Source organism: Fulmarus glacialis, unplaced genomic scaffold (genome assembly GCF_000690835.1).
Source record: "Fulmarus glacialis isolate BGI_N327 unplaced genomic scaffold, ASM69083v1 scaffold21824, whole genome shotgun sequence".
NCBI classification, from domain to species: Eukaryota; Metazoa; Chordata; class Aves; order Procellariiformes; family Procellariidae; genus Fulmarus; species Fulmarus glacialis.
In genome coordinates this window covers 14,776-32,134 of record NW_009206382.1, presented here as the reverse complement: position 1 = coordinate 32,134, position 17,359 = coordinate 14,776, and the positions used below count along the sequence as shown (strand labels likewise).

The window sequence follows — 17,359 nt, the reverse complement described above, 5'->3', positions numbered from 1 at the left end:
AAGCATCACCATGTGCAAAACTGAAAACTCATACGGGCAGTAAGTTTAAAGGGTTACTCTCATAATAACCATGACATCCAACATCAGTACTACACTTAGATCAGTGCATCATACTGAATTACTCAGTTGGTGGATTTATCCACTCGATACAGTCAGAACTCAGATGTCTCTTAACACATGGTTCAGGGAACAGATATGAACTGATGTCTCCAACTATTTAGGAAAGAAGCTCCAGTATAATACATCACCTATTTCTCACGTATGAAGTCTATGCACAGAGATTTGTCTTTGCTGACTGTCAGTGAAAAGATATCATGAACAATATCTATTTTCAGGACTGACACCAGCCTAAAGGATTCATATCAGCTAGCAAAACTGACTTCAGCTGTTACTCACATCTGTGCTTTTTTTGTGGACTACCATCCAAGCCTACCACACATTCTTAAACACAGGCTGTTAATAAAAAATGCATATATACATGCACTAAATTTATTTCTCTTTTAAAATAATTATCTTATAAAGTAAGTACAGTTAAACAAAACAAACAATACAAGATTGGTTAAAACCAGGCATCCTGCAGCTTAAATAAATACTAAGGAAAGACAGCTCTATAGTTCAACTGCCTGAAAGAGCCCTATGCTTTCAAGTTGCAGAAAGTGTACTGAAAAGGAACTCTACACAATTTCTGCATGCTGACCTACCAGAGTGTGATGGGTCCCATCCACATTAGTGCCAGACTTCTGTGTTTTCAGTACATCACCATAATCTGCTGCATCAAAGTTAGTCTTCCACACCATCACCTGCAGAAGAAAGTTCTCTATTAAAATTTTCCATCTACATTTGCTTAAAGGTCAATTTTGTCAACACATCAGAGAAGAGTCAGCAGATGCACACCAAAGCTTACCTAAGAAAGCTTTGCCATCGATTAAATTAAGGATGTTATTTGTAAATATGCTACTGAATACAGACATAGCATAACTGTGTTCTCAGTGGGTAAGTGATCTCTTCCAACATTTTTTGGGTCAGGAAACTCATGAAAGTAGAGCTACCTACAGAACTTCAAAGCAACATGCAGAATACACCATTAAACCCACAAATATATTAAAATACCATGCTTAGCATTATAGCACTTATCAGCCACACCCCAAACAACTAGTCACTGGTTTACCATGAGATTCATTCACTTTGAGACTAGTATTAGAGATCTTCAGCTAGTTTGTCAGCTAAACACTACAATTAAATCCCACTTATAGGCATCTTCTCTCCATAACGCAGTATTTATTTCAGAAGAGAAGAAAGGCCTCTAACATATAAACCACTTCAACATATCAAGAGCAAATTTATGGAGTAAAATCCTTAGCTCTAAAAGTCTAAAAAAGTTTAAGAGCAATCAATCAACTATTTCAGAAGTCTGAAAGACACCTATGAAACAGGCAGTTCATCTTGGAATAAACATTAGTGTTTATTCTTCACTTACAAGTTTTCATCCCTGCTTTGCGTGAAATAAAAGCATTTTTCTTTCGTAGTTGCATAGTTAACCAACGAGGCCATTCCATTGTGTAACAGAAGAGAGTGATGCTCTTCTATTGTATAGATTGTCTCTTCACAGCTAGCAAAGGTGCTATTACAACAAAGATGGGCATTGCCACCTAATTTAACCTGGGGATTAAGAGCAATGCAACAGAGCTCGGTGAAGACCGATGACAGAAAAATAGATACTTACTCAGACCACTACTTTGGGTTGAAGTCCGTCCATATCTTCAGCAGGGCAACTCACACTAACTATGTTAAAAGTGGCATATATTTGCAGCACAGAGTGCAAATGGCACCTTCCGATTCCAGCAGGCTCATACAACAGGCCTGTTTGCAGTTCAGTAATTAACTTTTTTTTTAGACAGGCTACACGACTAGATTACCCCACAAAAAAACCAATTCTTTTTGACCTGTAGAGATGTTCTTAATTATTATTTCTCATATTTCTCTTGGATTCAGAAAGCTAGTATTCAGCGAGGTCCATTCCACTGAAAAAGTTTCTTGTATATACACAACTGGCAATTTAAGACTAATGCTGTTTTTAACACATACATACATTGTATGTTAAATTTCTTTCTCCATACATGAAAGGAAGCACAGCCTGCATTTTCAGATACAAACCTAAGAGGAGAGAGGCAGTTCCTTCATGGGAGCTAAGAAAAAGAAAGCCAACAGCCACCCTTCCCAATACACACATTCAGAAACACAGAGCCTTGAGCTACACAATGGAAAGGGCTGCTAAAGAAGTCTATTATGATCCCATACCATAAACGTACCTTTACAAAGCACCTTTCTGGGCAGGCACTGCCATTCAGTGTTTCAGTTTAACAGTACCAGGCGATACTTTGCAATGAGCATTACTTTGTTTAAAGAAATCCCAACCACAGGAAAGACTAAGAGGGAGCTGATAAAACAAAAGCCATTTGAAAGAATCTACTTTACACAACAGAAATGCAGGCTAATACATTCTCTTAAGCTAAAAGTGAAATAAATAAAAAGTCAGCCTCTTGGCTATGCCTAGAAATTGAAGACAAAATTTCTGAAGTTTTCTATGGAAAATAAGTAACAATGAATTGCTATATAACTGCAACTTCCAGCTACATCAGGGCTTTTAAGGAAGCGAGAAACAACAGCAAAGAGGTATGTTTATTTCTTGCATTAGATAAGCATTTCAAGAGCAAACCGTAATAGAATGACCCCAATATAATTTTATAAGACAAAAAAATTGATGCATCTCTTCTAAACAGTCTGTTTAAAGGCTTAAATAAAAAGTGATCTTAAAGAGACAGGATGACAAGCTATGCCATCTACCTCAGCAAATTTATAAAATACAGTTAAAATGCAGCAGCTCACGAAACTGTCATGAGCTACAACCCTGGGACTGGTTTCCTCCTTGATAGCATACAACTGAAAACATACATTACGTAGAGAACCCAAGCAGGTCACTTCAGCATGGTCCAGACATACTGGGTATGTTTTTGCTTTCCCCCACTGACAACAGAAATCAAAACCCAGCAGCTCTTAAAGAAACGTGAATCTGGATTATAACATGGAACCAGAAGTAAAAGGAAGACATCTCCCCTCCTGCCCCAGCTGCTTCATCCACAAAAACCCTTTACCAGCAGTACGAGACACCCAGGCTCTTAATCCTAGTGTACATATCACGGTCAGCAGAGAAAAGTCCAACCCTGACCCAAAAAGCTGTGCAACCGCAGCATTAGCACAGCTTTGCACCAGGTTCCCATTAATAAAGAGACCTGCAGCCTATATTCATGTCTAATCAGACTCAAAACCATCTGGTCTCAGTCACTGGAGACGGCTTAACTACAGTGTCTCAAATAAGACTGAGAGGACAGGTCTGTGGGAGGAGGACAGCACTGAGGAATATGAAATACGGAGCATTGTAGACCAGTGGAGCCTGGAGGAGTATTCAAGGGAAGCATCCCTGCCTGCTTGCCTTGTCCTTAGGCTCGTGTCTCAGATTAGCCAGCGGCAGATCAGGAGACAATCCATCAGCATAGCCCGTGATATTCAAGGTATCTCAACACAGCCATTTGTACAGCCATCTAACTTATTCCCCAGCAGCAGATGCCTCAGAAAGGCATATAACAAGGGCTGTATATAGGGTAATAGTTCCTCTGTTGTACATACCCATTCCCAGACAATCCAGCTGAAGTGCTTCCTCACTAAGAAAAGTCTATGTTTAATATATCTCACTATTTTTAATATTTGTTTTCCAAAAGCAGTAAGATGCCTAGAAAACAGAAACAAGGCACAAAACTATCAAATTAAACCAGTCACATACCTGTTCATCAGAACCTCCAGAGGCAAATAAGTCTCCAGCTCTTGAAAAGGCCACACAGGTGGCTGGCCCCTGCAAATAGATTTAAAAGATAGGTTTAAAAAAAATGTGAAAGAAAAAGTGTTACAAAGCTCCATTCATTACAGCTTTACAAGGTATTTCTCATTTGACATCAGCAATCTAAAGGCAAAACTTAAAAAGCTCTTATCTGTCAGGTAAGTGGGCCACAATTAACATGCTAAGCTTGCTGGCACGCACTTACCATTTCCCATATTTTTGCCCCCAGTTTAAGACATTCACTTTTCAATATTCATGGCATTAAGACAGACAGGAACAAACCAAGTTTTACAGCTACAGGCTTTTCCTCCTTCTCTCTCAATCACTCTCACTTCCCTTTAGAATTAGAAATACCTAAAACTCCTGCTCATCTATTAAAAGCAGTGACACTTTTGAATTTTGTTAAATGCAGCCTTCAGTTAGCCACCTGATGGAAAGGTTTGAAGTGGAAAAGGAGGTTTAAACACACAGATAGACACAGAGCAGCATCAAAGGGCATATTGAGAAAGATTGTTAGACGTAAAATACCCTCAACGCCTGACAATTCTAGGCATTCACGAATCGTAAGTCATGTCCTATAAAAAAAATGTTTTTTTAAAACAAATTTGAGGAGTGATGAATCTACCTTTCAGGCTCCAACTATCAGGCCTTCAAAATTTACATTTTCCAAGCTCCTCCTCACACCATGAAAACTAGAACCATGAAAGGAAAATGCACTTAGCCAAGATTTTCACATAATTATGGAAGTCCAGGGGCCAGAACTTCAAACATTACCCAGGATCTTCAAGACACTGACACCACAAGACAACATATTTCATGGACCACTGCACGCACCAGATTTGCCATGGAAAAGAGTATCTTCTCTCCACATATTTTCCCAACAGCCTTTCTTTGAAAATACACAGCTGTCACTAAGGGACACATAAAACACATGACTGATGATGAAAACAGCCAACAGGCAGGGCTACAGGCAAGAAGTGAAAGAATCAGTTCTACCACAAAGGAAAAGGCTGTGGTTTTTTTATATACAGCCATCACATGCTCTCCTATATATTTCTAGGATATTCCATGCAAACTGCTCACTGCAAAAGACCCAAGGCTTAAAGCTCTTGCCCACTCCACCACAATATAACTTCAAAACATGCCTGACCAGCTATCAACCAAAGCAATCAATTTACATCAATTAATTCGGCCAAGGTTAGAAGCATTTTAAGTCAAGGAATCTGTACAAGCAGATTCATTATTCAGAGCAGAATCCAATTACTCATTTTATTTTAGACTTGGCAGTCAAGAAGTCCACGAAGTACAAGACCACTGTTTCCAGAACAGGAAGAAGAAAAAGCCAAGGCTACCTGAGGAGCACTGGAAAGAAGAGCAGGTCACTGAATGGCAGACAAAGCAGCATCAGCAGAATATACTGTATTTGTACATTAACTTCTACTTAGATAGTACTACACAATACAGCAGAGTTTTGCAGGAGGCAGTTATTCTCTTTGGATACCAACTAGCAGGACAAAGTCACAGGGGGGACATCCAAAGCCATCAAAACCAAAACAGAATCACTGCTTCATATCCCCTCACGCATGGAGCGTGTGGTCAAGCAATGACAGAGGCTTCAAACAAACAGGCACCTGCAGCAGCACAGGAGAATGCAAGCAGCAGGCAGGCACTCCTTACACTACCATTGTTTGCCATGGTTAAGCTACAGGCTAGTGATCTGTGCAGGTTTGTGTTAGTTGTCAGGTTTTTAACTGAAGAATGGAAGGTTGGCTTAAAACTGCTTTTCTCTTAGTAGTTTCACAGAAGAGATGCCAGAGTTAAAGCATTCTGGATCATCTTTGTATGGCACAGGTGCTTGCATTTTGAAGAAGCCTTGCTCTTAAAACAAGTCAGTTCTGAGAGACTTTAAATGGTGCTGACTGCTACGGCACTGCTTGAGTAAAAGCATGCATTTCACACCGCGCATCTATTTTAATACGTTTCCCACCTTTCAGAAAACACACAGGAGGACGTACATGGGAAGGATGAGGCAGGTGCTCTGAGATATAGTTAAACAGAGCTGGGAAATCATTACGTGTGTTCGAGCACAGGCACAACAGACAAACTGTTCTGCCTAGAATAAACAGGACACAGATAGTGAAGTTTTATGTCAGCTACTGAACATCTTTCTTTGCAGACTGTCCTAAGCCTTAGCTTTTGCCCAAGCTGAAATGGGCAGAGGCAGGAACGAGCACTTCCAGAGGCTGCCTACAGCCAAGTTTGCTGGGAAAGCAAGCTGAACTAAGAACAGGCTGAAACAAAAAAAAAAAAAAAAACACAAAAAACACAACCAGAAAAGCCACAACACAACCACCAGAAAACCCCACCACATGAACACACACCTCCTGACAGAAGTAGTTATTCTCCTTCAAGTAAAATCATGTATCTCAGAAAGCAAGTAAGAAGCTTCTCCTCACCCTGTATAAGTTGCAAGGATGGACTATTCTATTAAGAGTTCACATCTTCCTAATGGGCGTCACATGGAAATCTCACATCTAGTTTGTTCTGGTTTCCCTTCTCTCTCCTACTTTGTAAAAGTGAACTCTTCATTATAAATCCTGAAGGTAGACTAATACCCAAAGACTGCATTTGGCATAAACACCCAACTCTCACTGCAACCTGTGACCCACAGTCCTGCGTGGTTTCAAATATGCTGGCACAAGGTTATGCCAGCAAAACTAGAGTCTTGATGTGGTCACTCCCAGTGTGAAGAGTTTTAGCTTCCTTAAAACACATTAAGGTATTTCCATATTATCATTTCACCTGCAGTGATTTTGAAAGGTTTTCAGGCCTTCTAATAGCAAAATCTTACTCGAGAGATCTTGCCACAATTGATCTAGTAGCAGCAATTTAAAAATGCATGCGCAGTCATTAGCGTGACTAAGCTTGTTCAACTAACACAGCATTAAATAATGCAGATATTTCAAACCAAAGACACCGCCATCAATCAGCTGAGACAAAGCCTGCCTCTGCCTTCTAGTCCCACCCACCTTCCCCAGCAGTTCAGCTCTCTGACCACACTGTCAGGAATGGAGACTCTAAGAAAACATACAAAAGCAGAAGACAAATAAGCAATAAGGAAGGGCAGAAACAAGTACATAGCCAGAAAACTGCACAGAGGTGAACACTGCTCAAAGATAACAGAGCTGAGGATACAGAAGCTGCACTCTGACTGTAATAAACCAGTGAGGTTGGGAGGGCAAAAAAAAAAAAAACAAAACCCAAAACCACAAACATTCAAGACATTGCTTAAGACCAAAAAAAAAAAAACACCCAAAAACACAAACATTCAAGACATTGCTTAAGAAAAAATGTTCAGGAACAAGTGAGGAATGGAGAGGAGCAATGTTTCACAAAATTATTTTTATCAGTTTAAGTATTTCAGTGTATTTAAACAAAATTTAGCACAATACAAATCACATTAAAACAGGCAATGAACTGACTCCAAAGTCACAGCATTCTGGAGGGGAAAAGAAGTACAACAGAACATATTTCTCCCAAAATAGAAACTGATATCAAAGACTGAATGTGCCTTTATAAATTGAAAGAAGGGGAACAAACAAGTCTATAGACACAACATCCTCTACAGATTTGTTGACACAAATTAAGTGAAAAGTATTTTTGCTACATACATTTACAGCACTCTCCCCAGATATAACAGGTTTGCTATAGCAACATACAAATAATAGTTTGCCAAATACTCTCACAATTTAATATAAACACACAATACAAAAGTAAAGCTACACATGACAGTGATTAAACACAGCCTAACTCCCATTTGTTCCAGGTAAGCACGGCAGAGATCCACCAGGTTTCTGATGCAGTCCTGGACAACAGGTACATAGTTGGAGACTGAAGAATTCAAATCTTACTTCAGATTTTTTTTCCCCTTTAAACTTACTGTTTTCATCAAAAAAGTGTCAGAAAGCAGCAGTTGCATAGTCCTCTATACAAGTTGCAGGGAGAATTTTAAGCTTATTTCCCATACAACTAGAACATGTGTGATGCAGCAACCTTCTAAAGGACCACTTTATTCCTCTTTCTGTAGCAAGATACAAATGCCCTTCTATTAGTATTTCCTGAGGGTTCAGAAGTTCTAGTTTTGCATCCTCATTGTGCTCGCTGCTGCACACAAGCTGCTAGCACCAGTCCCCAAATTCCTACAGCTTCTTGCCTCAGATTAAACAGCAAGCTGCAGAAAGAAGAGATTGGACAATGAAATACATTAAGTCAGCAGTAAGGAACATTTCTATTTAGTCCTCAGCAAGCCAACAACATGAGGACTGTCGAGCTTTTGCGCATGTCAAAGTTTGAAATTATAATAATAGTTTTGGTACTGGGAGAGATCTGCAGAAAGTTTGGGAAAGTACAGACGGAAGCAAAAAAATCATCCACTGGAAATGCTGAGTGGTAAGGACATTGCCACTAATCAATACTCAACTCATCTCCTCTAGTGAAAGAGTACCACCAGGCAGGGTGGAGATAAGCCCCAGGGAGCCTTGAAAAGGTCAAGTGGCTCACACACTGGATGCCGCAAAGAAACTGGAACCAAAAAAGGAAGCCATACAGAAGGAATGATAACAGGATCAAACCTAGTCCTTCGCAGCAGCGTTCCCAATGAACAAGATTCAGGCAAGGTCAGATAGCCATGCCACGGTAGCTGAAGCACCAGGTGACATCCCACTTCTAGCTGCATACGTAGGTAAGAAGGGTGAAGCACAGCACGTTACACAATCTAATTTATGTGCAGACTATCCCCCAGAGATAGTGATTATACCTTCTCCTTGTTCTCCGCTTCCTACAGAAGGAGGCTAGTGATCACAAGGCCTTTATGGCCCTAGCAATCTGCAGGTTGATCAGCTTACACAAAACATTAAATGTGGCCTTAGAAAAAGATGTTCAGAACTATTCTGAATGGCTTGAATGCACTCATCACCTAGAGAGATGGGATCCAAAGCCAGGACATGGATTACAACACTGAATGAGTGACTGGTGGGATGCTAATAGCATCAGTAACAGTTGACACAGGGATGACAAGACACAACAGGAATAGCATCCCTGAACACAAAGCTTTCAAAGGTGGAGCTAAAAATAGATCTCTCTGAAATAAATACTTAAGAGAAAGGCCAAGAGTTTAGTTTGGAGAAATGGAAATATGCCTGGAGCAAACAGTCATACCTGCATGCAGATAGCAGATCAATGTGTACCATCTATAAATAATAAGTGGACAGTCACAGAGAAAACCCTCTTGAACATCATTTCCTCCCCCACAGAACTGCTGGAGGACAGAAGGCACACAATTTCAAGAACAGCAGGGCCAACACCAACAGTCAATTCAAATCAAAAGAGGCCAGACTTGCGAGCTTCAGCTAGGAACTGAGATAACATTTTGGCTTCAGCATAACAAAAGAAACGAGAGCCAGGCTGGAGAGGGTCCAGGAATAAATCAGAGGAGAGTAGTTTAGTGATGTTCACTGTGCACGATGAAAGGAGAGGCAGAGAGGGGGGTAGCTGGAGAGACAAGTGAGATCAAGGATGCCAGCAGATTTTTCTTCTTTTTTTTTTTTAATCCTGGGAGAGATTAATGCATACCAGAGAAGAGCCAGATAAGAGTAAAGGAGGTGCCAAGAGCTAGAACAAGGCATATCTAGAGGATGCGAATAGTTGCATTAAAGGGGAGCTTCCTCTTCCGCTGCCCACAAATGGAGATGTACAAGTGGGAAGATAGGAGCCAGTACATTCAGTCAAACTCTCCTGGAGTAGATTAACTAGTGCAAAGAGAAAAAGGAGATACAAGTGGTGATGAGGTCTGAGAAGCAAATCAGAGGCAGCAACAAGCATGCTGGGATCCTAGGCATGGGATCATCAGTCAAAGGCATAAAAGAAATAAACAGATCAGTCATTGCCGCTGTTCACAGTGTTTTCAACTGCTTCATGGCACAGGAGAAGAGGGCAAGTCACACTTGGACAGATGGACATTGAAATGACAGAGGGTAGAAGAGAAAAAGATGCAAAGAATTAGTGAATGAGACAATTAGGAAAACACCAAGAGCAGGTAAGAAACTTGATAAACGCGTTCAAGTACCAAAGAAAACGGAGGGCCTGAGACAAGATGCTGATGTCGTGTGTTTTTCACCTATCGCTTGGTTTCAGCAGCAGATAAAGTAGTGAAGAGAGTTCAGTCAAGACCAATTCAAATTAACAGACCTTTTGGTAAGGCAGAAGCACTGAGCCTGTATCTCAGGATCAATGACAAACTTGCAGCAAGGAAACCCACAGCTATGAAGATTTATTCAATCTCATCAGAAAAGGTGAAAGACAATAGCAGGATACATAGTAGGAGAAGAAAGCTGAATTCAGAGAAGATGACAGAGGCAGGAAGAAATACAAGGGGCAAGACAGATGACAGTTACACACACTTGTTTCACAATCTGGTGCAGGATGCAGCACATATCCTGCAGAAGCAGCATCCAACAGGAAAATCCAAACCTTAGAAGGAAGCAAGAGCTAGGAAAAAAAAGCTATGAAAGTCATGGATGTTTGTTGTTTTTTTTTTTTACCAACAACACAGAGACCCCAAAGACGATGTAGAGAGGGGAAAAGGTGTCAGCACAGGCATTGCACACTGGCAAATCAAGAGGTACAGGACAGAGCTGAGTATTGTCCTCGAGTGGGGATGGAGTGGAAAGCAATAGGGGCTGTGGAAAGAATCCACATCTCTAATGGTAAGGACAAGAAAAGTGTTTAGCTAAAAAGGGCAGATTCCTAGAAATGCACAATGAGGGTGATAACACAAAGGAGAGAAAGGGAGAATAAGAGGGAACCAAGGAGAAAAGCACAGGGGACAGAGATGGCAATGGCAACAAGGGATGTTTTCATCCCTTTGACAAGAAGTCACAAGGATTCTCAGTCCCCTGAGCTTTGAAAAACTCCCGTATCACTACACAGAGCAAGATTCATGCCTGCACCTTCCTTCTCCAGGGAGTAAGGGCTACAGCTAACATAAGGAAAAATTATATTGACACCTTATAATTGAATCTTCAGTAGCTTTTTAACTCCTGAAAGCTTCAGTTTTAAAAAAAAAAATAGAACACTCATATTTCCTTTTAATGCTAATCTAAAATCAATTGCTTGTTATTTGCAACACACCCCTCCTCTCCCTTTGCTGGTCCAGTTCTGTGCAGCATTGACATGTCCTCACACCCTTCAAAGATGACTAGGCCTGCACGGATGTTTAATACCACCTAGGTAGAGCTGGTAGCAGACAGTAGAGGAGCACATTCGCTTCTCGTGCACCTGCTCAGAATATCTTGCTCTTTAGAGCACTTACACCACCCAGGTAGGCGGAAGGCAGCTACTTCATGGTTCAAGTCAAGGTTGCTTGCAGAAATTAACTTTGCATTTTCTGTCTTCCTATTTATAAACATAACCACGCAGATGTTTTCTAAATATTTACTGAGAACTTCCATTCCACTAAGGAAGTCAGTCTGGAAATGCTCTAATCAAAGCACCCCAAAGGGCAGACAGGCACTGTGTACATACGTGCTCTCCTCTAGCAACTCTCCGGAGGGGACTTACAGGCCCCAAGACATTCTGTTCCTCAACTATGATTCAGTACCAGAGGTGAACCTACATACCAACCTGGTGTCTCATCTGTATGGAATTAGACAAGAGTACTTCACAGCTTGAAGCACTCCAGAACTAAAATATGCAGCACAATACAGAATGATATTTCACAGCTGCAAGATGTCAGCTCCAAGCTGCAAACTCCTGTCTCTAACGATCCTTCTGCTACAAGGGGGCCAGCTACATTACAATTAAAGACAGCAATGTAAACTTGGCAATCCTCCCTATGTAAACTACAGCTAATCAGCTGCTAACAAATTCCTGGCACTCCAGCAGTTGCGTCAAAGTATGTCTAAAGACCTTACATTTTTTTTTCCTTCAAGTGTCCACTTGCATGCAGCCTTCCCAGAAAAACATAACAGCAGTCAGCTGTCAGAGTGAGAACAAAGTCTCAACCAGCATATTCACCCACAGTCACAACTCAAGAATGTCTTCAGAACAGGCTGTTCATTTGGTGACTAACCTATAGCCCACACTTAAAAAGGCAAATCTACTTAATGACCAAAAAATCCACACTCACTTCATTTTTAGCCACTTGGAGATACTAGCAGAAATCACAGTGAGGCTGGAGGAAAAAAAAAAAAGCCCTCAATATTAAGTAGCCTGTGTTTATCTATGAGCAGAGCAGGCTAGAGAAGCAGCCAGTGCAGGAATCCACCCCAGCAGCTTCTGATGAAAGCAGGGCCTGTTGTCACTGTCGGTTGCTTACTGTGAATGAAGCACAGGTTATCATATACTTTTAGTGGAAAAGCAAAATTATGCCTGTTGTTATTATTATAATGCCTGTTAAATCAGGCATTAAAAGAACCAACCCACAACAATACAGCACGTGCCAGCAGAGGGAATGCCTGCCCAGGGCTACGCCAGGACTGGCTGCACAGCTGTCTCAGTGCAATACCCTTAAAGAAGACCAGAAAGCACTACCACCACTTTTATACTTCTACTTGTTTCCAAACCAAAGGAGGTGTAATCCCACAACAGCACCTACCCTTCAGCTGTGCCAGTGTCAAAGCATTTCCAATGTCAGTTAGATACCTAGCAGAGAGTGGCAGACATCTAACTGATCTGAAACAGTGTGTGCGGGGGGGAATAATACAGAGCTTTAAATCTACTTCTGAACAGATGATTCACAAACCAACTGTTTTGTAGAAGCCCTGAGTTAAGTGCAGCACCAGCCTAAAGGGACCTTCTATTGCCTAATTCTGAAGACCTCCATCACCATAATGAGTTTTGGACTCTCATTCAAAGCAAAACTTTTTTTGTGCTACTGGACGTGTCGAGGAGCAGCCTACAGCTCAGAACGGAGGAAAATGGAAAGCAGGTTCAGCCTGCTGCCGAACAATAACCAGGCACATCCCTTCCTGAGGCAAGGATGATAGGTGCAAAGATCCACTGTCCCTCCACACTTACCCTTTTCCAGAAAGCTACTTCCTAAGCACTCACTTGGCCAATTAATACAAAAGACAAATATGAAAATGAGATTAGGACAACAGTTAGAAGCTTTGCATCCTCTATCTGACAGAAGTATCCACTTAGTCCAGTTTTCAAGGAAAGAAAGTTTTATGCAGTTGCGGTTTATGTGTTAGGATAGCCAGCATTTATTATCTTTCCCTCGTTCTTTTCAGCATTTGAACCCTTTGGTCAGTTTTAATCAGATCTTCCCATGAAGTAGAGCTTTAAGTATAAGGTTGTCCTATTTTTCCATTACTATTCCAAAAAAGGAGAAAAATTTATTAACACATAGTATAACAGAAGTTACAGAACAAACTTGACCTTTTTAGACATCAGACAAGGCAGTCACTAAACATAAAGCAACAAGAAGCCAGAATTATCAGTTTTGCAGCTTACACAGCTACCATTATTGCTGAGAACCATGTCCACCACCCCCAACAGCTTCAGGCTGTGATTTTTCCCCAGCTAGTTTTGATGCTTTAAGACTCAGCCCCCATTTTAAACAGAGAGACAAGTGGGTTAAGAATTTGTTCTCTTTGTCCCTTTGGAAAGGAAACCTTTAAAGCAGGTCTGCTTTTTCATGCCTTTGAGCCCCACTCAGCATGGACAATGAAATTAGTCTATTTATTTTCATTTAACGTTTATAAAGAGAGCTCCAAGCATTCATATAATTAAACTTACACGCAACACATCCAGCACCATAATACTAATAGGCCAATCAGTTAAACTTAACCAATCAGCAGCATTTATCACCTTCAATTATTTAATTCAGACTGTTAACAAAATGGAAACATGTTCCTAAATCACGACTCAAAACATATTTCCTCCATTGTACCACTACTGTCCCTAAGTCTCCTGTCAGGTGAATAGCATTTATCTTCATAACACTTAAGTCAGGGGCCCAAGTGTTATTTGCACCACTCTAGCGAGGGAGTCAGAGCTGTGGTACAGAGAGTGCACGACAGACCCAGGGTTAGAGTCTGGGGTGCAGCTCTGACTGTGCCCCTTAGGACTTAGACTTGCATCCTCAATACTGGAGCTCCCTTTCTGTCTTGTTTTCTCATCCTCTCCATTCCTGCCTTACCTTCTTCCCCCTCCATAGGCCCTCCCTTCAAAACAGTCATGATCCCAAAGATTATTATTAGTACTATCATCATCATTTTATGCAAGGAAGTTTTTAAAAGATTTTTGGCCATGAAGAGGCTCAAGCACAAATTTGCCCAGTTTGTTATGGGTTTGTACATTACTGTATAAAAGGCTTTGTCTCACCTGGTGACCATGAAGAGTATACAGAAGTCTTCCTTCTAGCAAGTCCAGAATTTTAAGAGTTGAATCATTGGAAGCAGTAACCAGATAGTTTCCAGAGGGGTGAAAGGAAAGACTGTTTACCACAGCACTGTGCACTAAAGATGGAAAAAATGTACATAATCACCGAGACCAGTTTACATAAGCCCAAGGCAAAAGAATAAAATAAAGTAAAAGCACATTCCAATTTTCTGTTATAAAGTTTAACAGGAAAATTATTATGGGGGAAACATTCCACAAAAACTCTTCAAAGCATTGGGAACAAGGGCAGTATTCAATTCTTGTAAAAATAGGCACTACTTTATTGAAAGGAAAAAGGAAGCTTTGCCAATTATTCTGGGAGATTTAAGACTACAAAAGCTTCCAGCTTAGCCCCAAAAAGTAACTATATGCACAAGAGAGCTATATGATTCTGAGAGAGAGCTGGACATTGATAGATTTTACTACCGTGGAGCTGCTGTTCTCGCTCCCAAGTGATTCTAGAATAAACTCTATATGCTGGTACATTAAGGAGAAGACTCAAATTATGATGAAAGACAAACTCAAAGTTGGAATTGCACAGGTTCTTTTGGTTTATTACCCAACTCTAACCAAGACTAGGCTTCAGAGTAACTAGGAAAGATGAACCAGCAACTTGAAAATGGTCCAGTATAAGCATTACTCCTTCAGCCATCCAATTCACCTCACCAAAAATTTAAATCAAGTATGAACAGACAAACTATCAAGAGTGTGAATTTCCAATAAAGCAACCCTTCCTGCATGACAATGAAGCCTAAGAGTTATTTTTGAAAAGAGTTAAAGAAAATGCTCTAGGAAAAGAGTCAAACTACACTTTTAAGTTCACTGTAACATTAAACACCTACCTAATGCAGGGCTTTTTCCCCCCTCCCCGAACTTTTACAAAACAGGCTATTGAACATATTTATTTATGAGAACATGCAGTACTTTACATATGCACAGCTTTCTGAGCGTATGTGACATTACAGAATATTAAGACTATGCTTGAAGAGGGTTTTAACTATCCAATTATTCTTAATTATACTATGTGCCCTCCAAATGTTCTGGTATCTCAAATCCAGTACTAGTAGTACATCCCCCCCCAACTAAATTTATATTCCCTTGAGAGTCTACTGCGCATTCCAAATCCAAACTGCATGTTAAAAAACCCCCTCGAAATACAATTTTAAAGACACTAGAATCAAATATTATCTTTTGCAGATGCAGATTTGAAGCAGAAATCTGAAATAACCTTGCTTAATTGTAAAACAGAATGCATCTACTTTTTAAACTCTCAGAAACGGTAGATACCTGAGCTTAAGTTCTGAGAACATAACTCCTCTTTACCTGAACTATTAAAAAACACAGAAGAAAACATTAACTCAACACAGGTAACTTCTGAACAGTTATTCTTGTTGGTGAATACTGCCTCTATCACACAGCTAGATTTTCCTCTACCCCCCCAGCCTTGTATTACATTATGTATTAAAGGAGAAAAAGTCTACATGGAGTTTTTCCCTCCTGAAAGAGCACTAAATACATTTCTCCTTTGAAAATTTTATTCCAAGTGATTTGTGATATTCCTTACCCTATTAGTGTCTATATTCAGATAAAGGCAAACATATTTTGTCAACTAAGGCAAGTCCTGAAAGGAATAACATCAGAAATAGACAAAGTTAATGATATATCCTCCAAGTTCCAGATAGTGAATAAAGTATTTCCAGTTTCACCAAAAAACCTTTTCATAATGGAAAGAAATCACGCAGACTGTGGCTATACAAGCAGTCGCAGCTTCTGTGCCCAAGGAGTCCTTGGCTGTCATAAGCTCAAAGAAAACTTCATCTCTCTTCTGCCAAAACAGTTCATACCTCCCACAAGACCATGCACAATACCTCTCCAAAAACTTGCCAACACATCCTGCAACCTCACTTTATTTCATGTTGTAAACAATAAATCCCGTGCAGCACAAGGTGACATCTCTCAGTGACTTGTTGCTACAAGCCTACCCTTCCGCCAGCAAAGCCCTAGAAAAACAACAGCCAGTTAAGGGACTTATACTGGGGGGTTAATTACTAAAATAGAGTCATGCCAGCCTATAGAGTGACTGAACATAACTGTTCCAAGTCTGGCAATACTACTTTTATGTAATCGGTGAATGTAACTTCTTAGTAACCAGTAGTCAGAAGATAAATTAGGATGGACTTGACACAGCCACAGTCCCCACTGAACAGATAACCACCATCCAGACCCAGCTGAACTGTATAAAAGTGCCAGTTGCTCTTTTTAAACAGTAATTAAAAAAAAAAAAAAGACTAGAGCTGTTTCCGTAGACCTGCAACAGAGATGCCCCACACACAACTTTGCACAGGAAAAAAGTGTCAGGCAATAAACATTGGCCATTTTTGTAGGGGGATGATCTGCTGTACAAAAAAGCTAGCACCAAGTACAAGATTGAATAAAGCATCTGTCTGTTCTCCTGTACAGTAAACGTGATCAGAGCATACTTTGCTAAAAAAAAGAAAAAAAAACCAACAAAACCCACACAAACCACACTATACAAAAGGTTTTGCAGTTCACTCTCTACTTCCAACTTTCATTTACAAATGTCACAGTTGCAACAAGAGCAACACTGCTAAAAGACTAATCAGTTTTGGAAAACAACCCAGCTTTAACATGCAAGAGTCTGTGGCAGGGCTACTTATCTATTAACTCCTTGATGCAACTCAATCTTTAAAATGGACTCCCTTGAAATCAGGCAGCATAAGCATGTACTGAGGGAAGAGATGCCCTCTAGTGGGACTGAGATGGCAGCTTCACATGGGAGAGCCACAAAACTAAATCTGATTTAGCCAAAAGGCAAGTGTATAAACCCTCAGAAGAGCAAGGCTTACAAACACATCTCCAGAATATGTTACAAATGCACCAGTTTGCAGTCACAGGTGCATGAAGTGGCTGCATACAGCTATCACCACAATTTTAGGTCTCTGACTTCTATGACTATTTCATAGAATCACAGAATGGTTTGGGTTGGAAGGGACCTTAAAGATC

The 17,359-nt window shown here is 40.4% G+C and overlaps 1 protein-coding gene across 1 annotated transcript in view; it reads right to left on the bottom strand.

Annotated features, from left to right (window-relative positions):
* POC1A (POC1 centriolar protein A) overlaps positions 1-17,359 on the bottom strand; it is a gene marked incomplete at its 3' end in the record, with an annotated part of 47,187 nt that overhangs the window by 15,904 nt on the left and 13,924 nt on the right. Inside the window, exons 6-8 of the mRNA XM_009575733.1 lie at positions 14,279-14,412; positions 3,839-3,907; positions 702-800 (exon numbers count right to left, since the gene is read on the bottom strand). Coding sequence (XP_009574028.1) covers positions 702-800; positions 3,839-3,907; positions 14,279-14,412 — 302 coding nt within the window. The remainder of the gene's footprint in view (positions 1-701; positions 801-3,838; positions 3,908-14,278; positions 14,413-17,359) is intronic.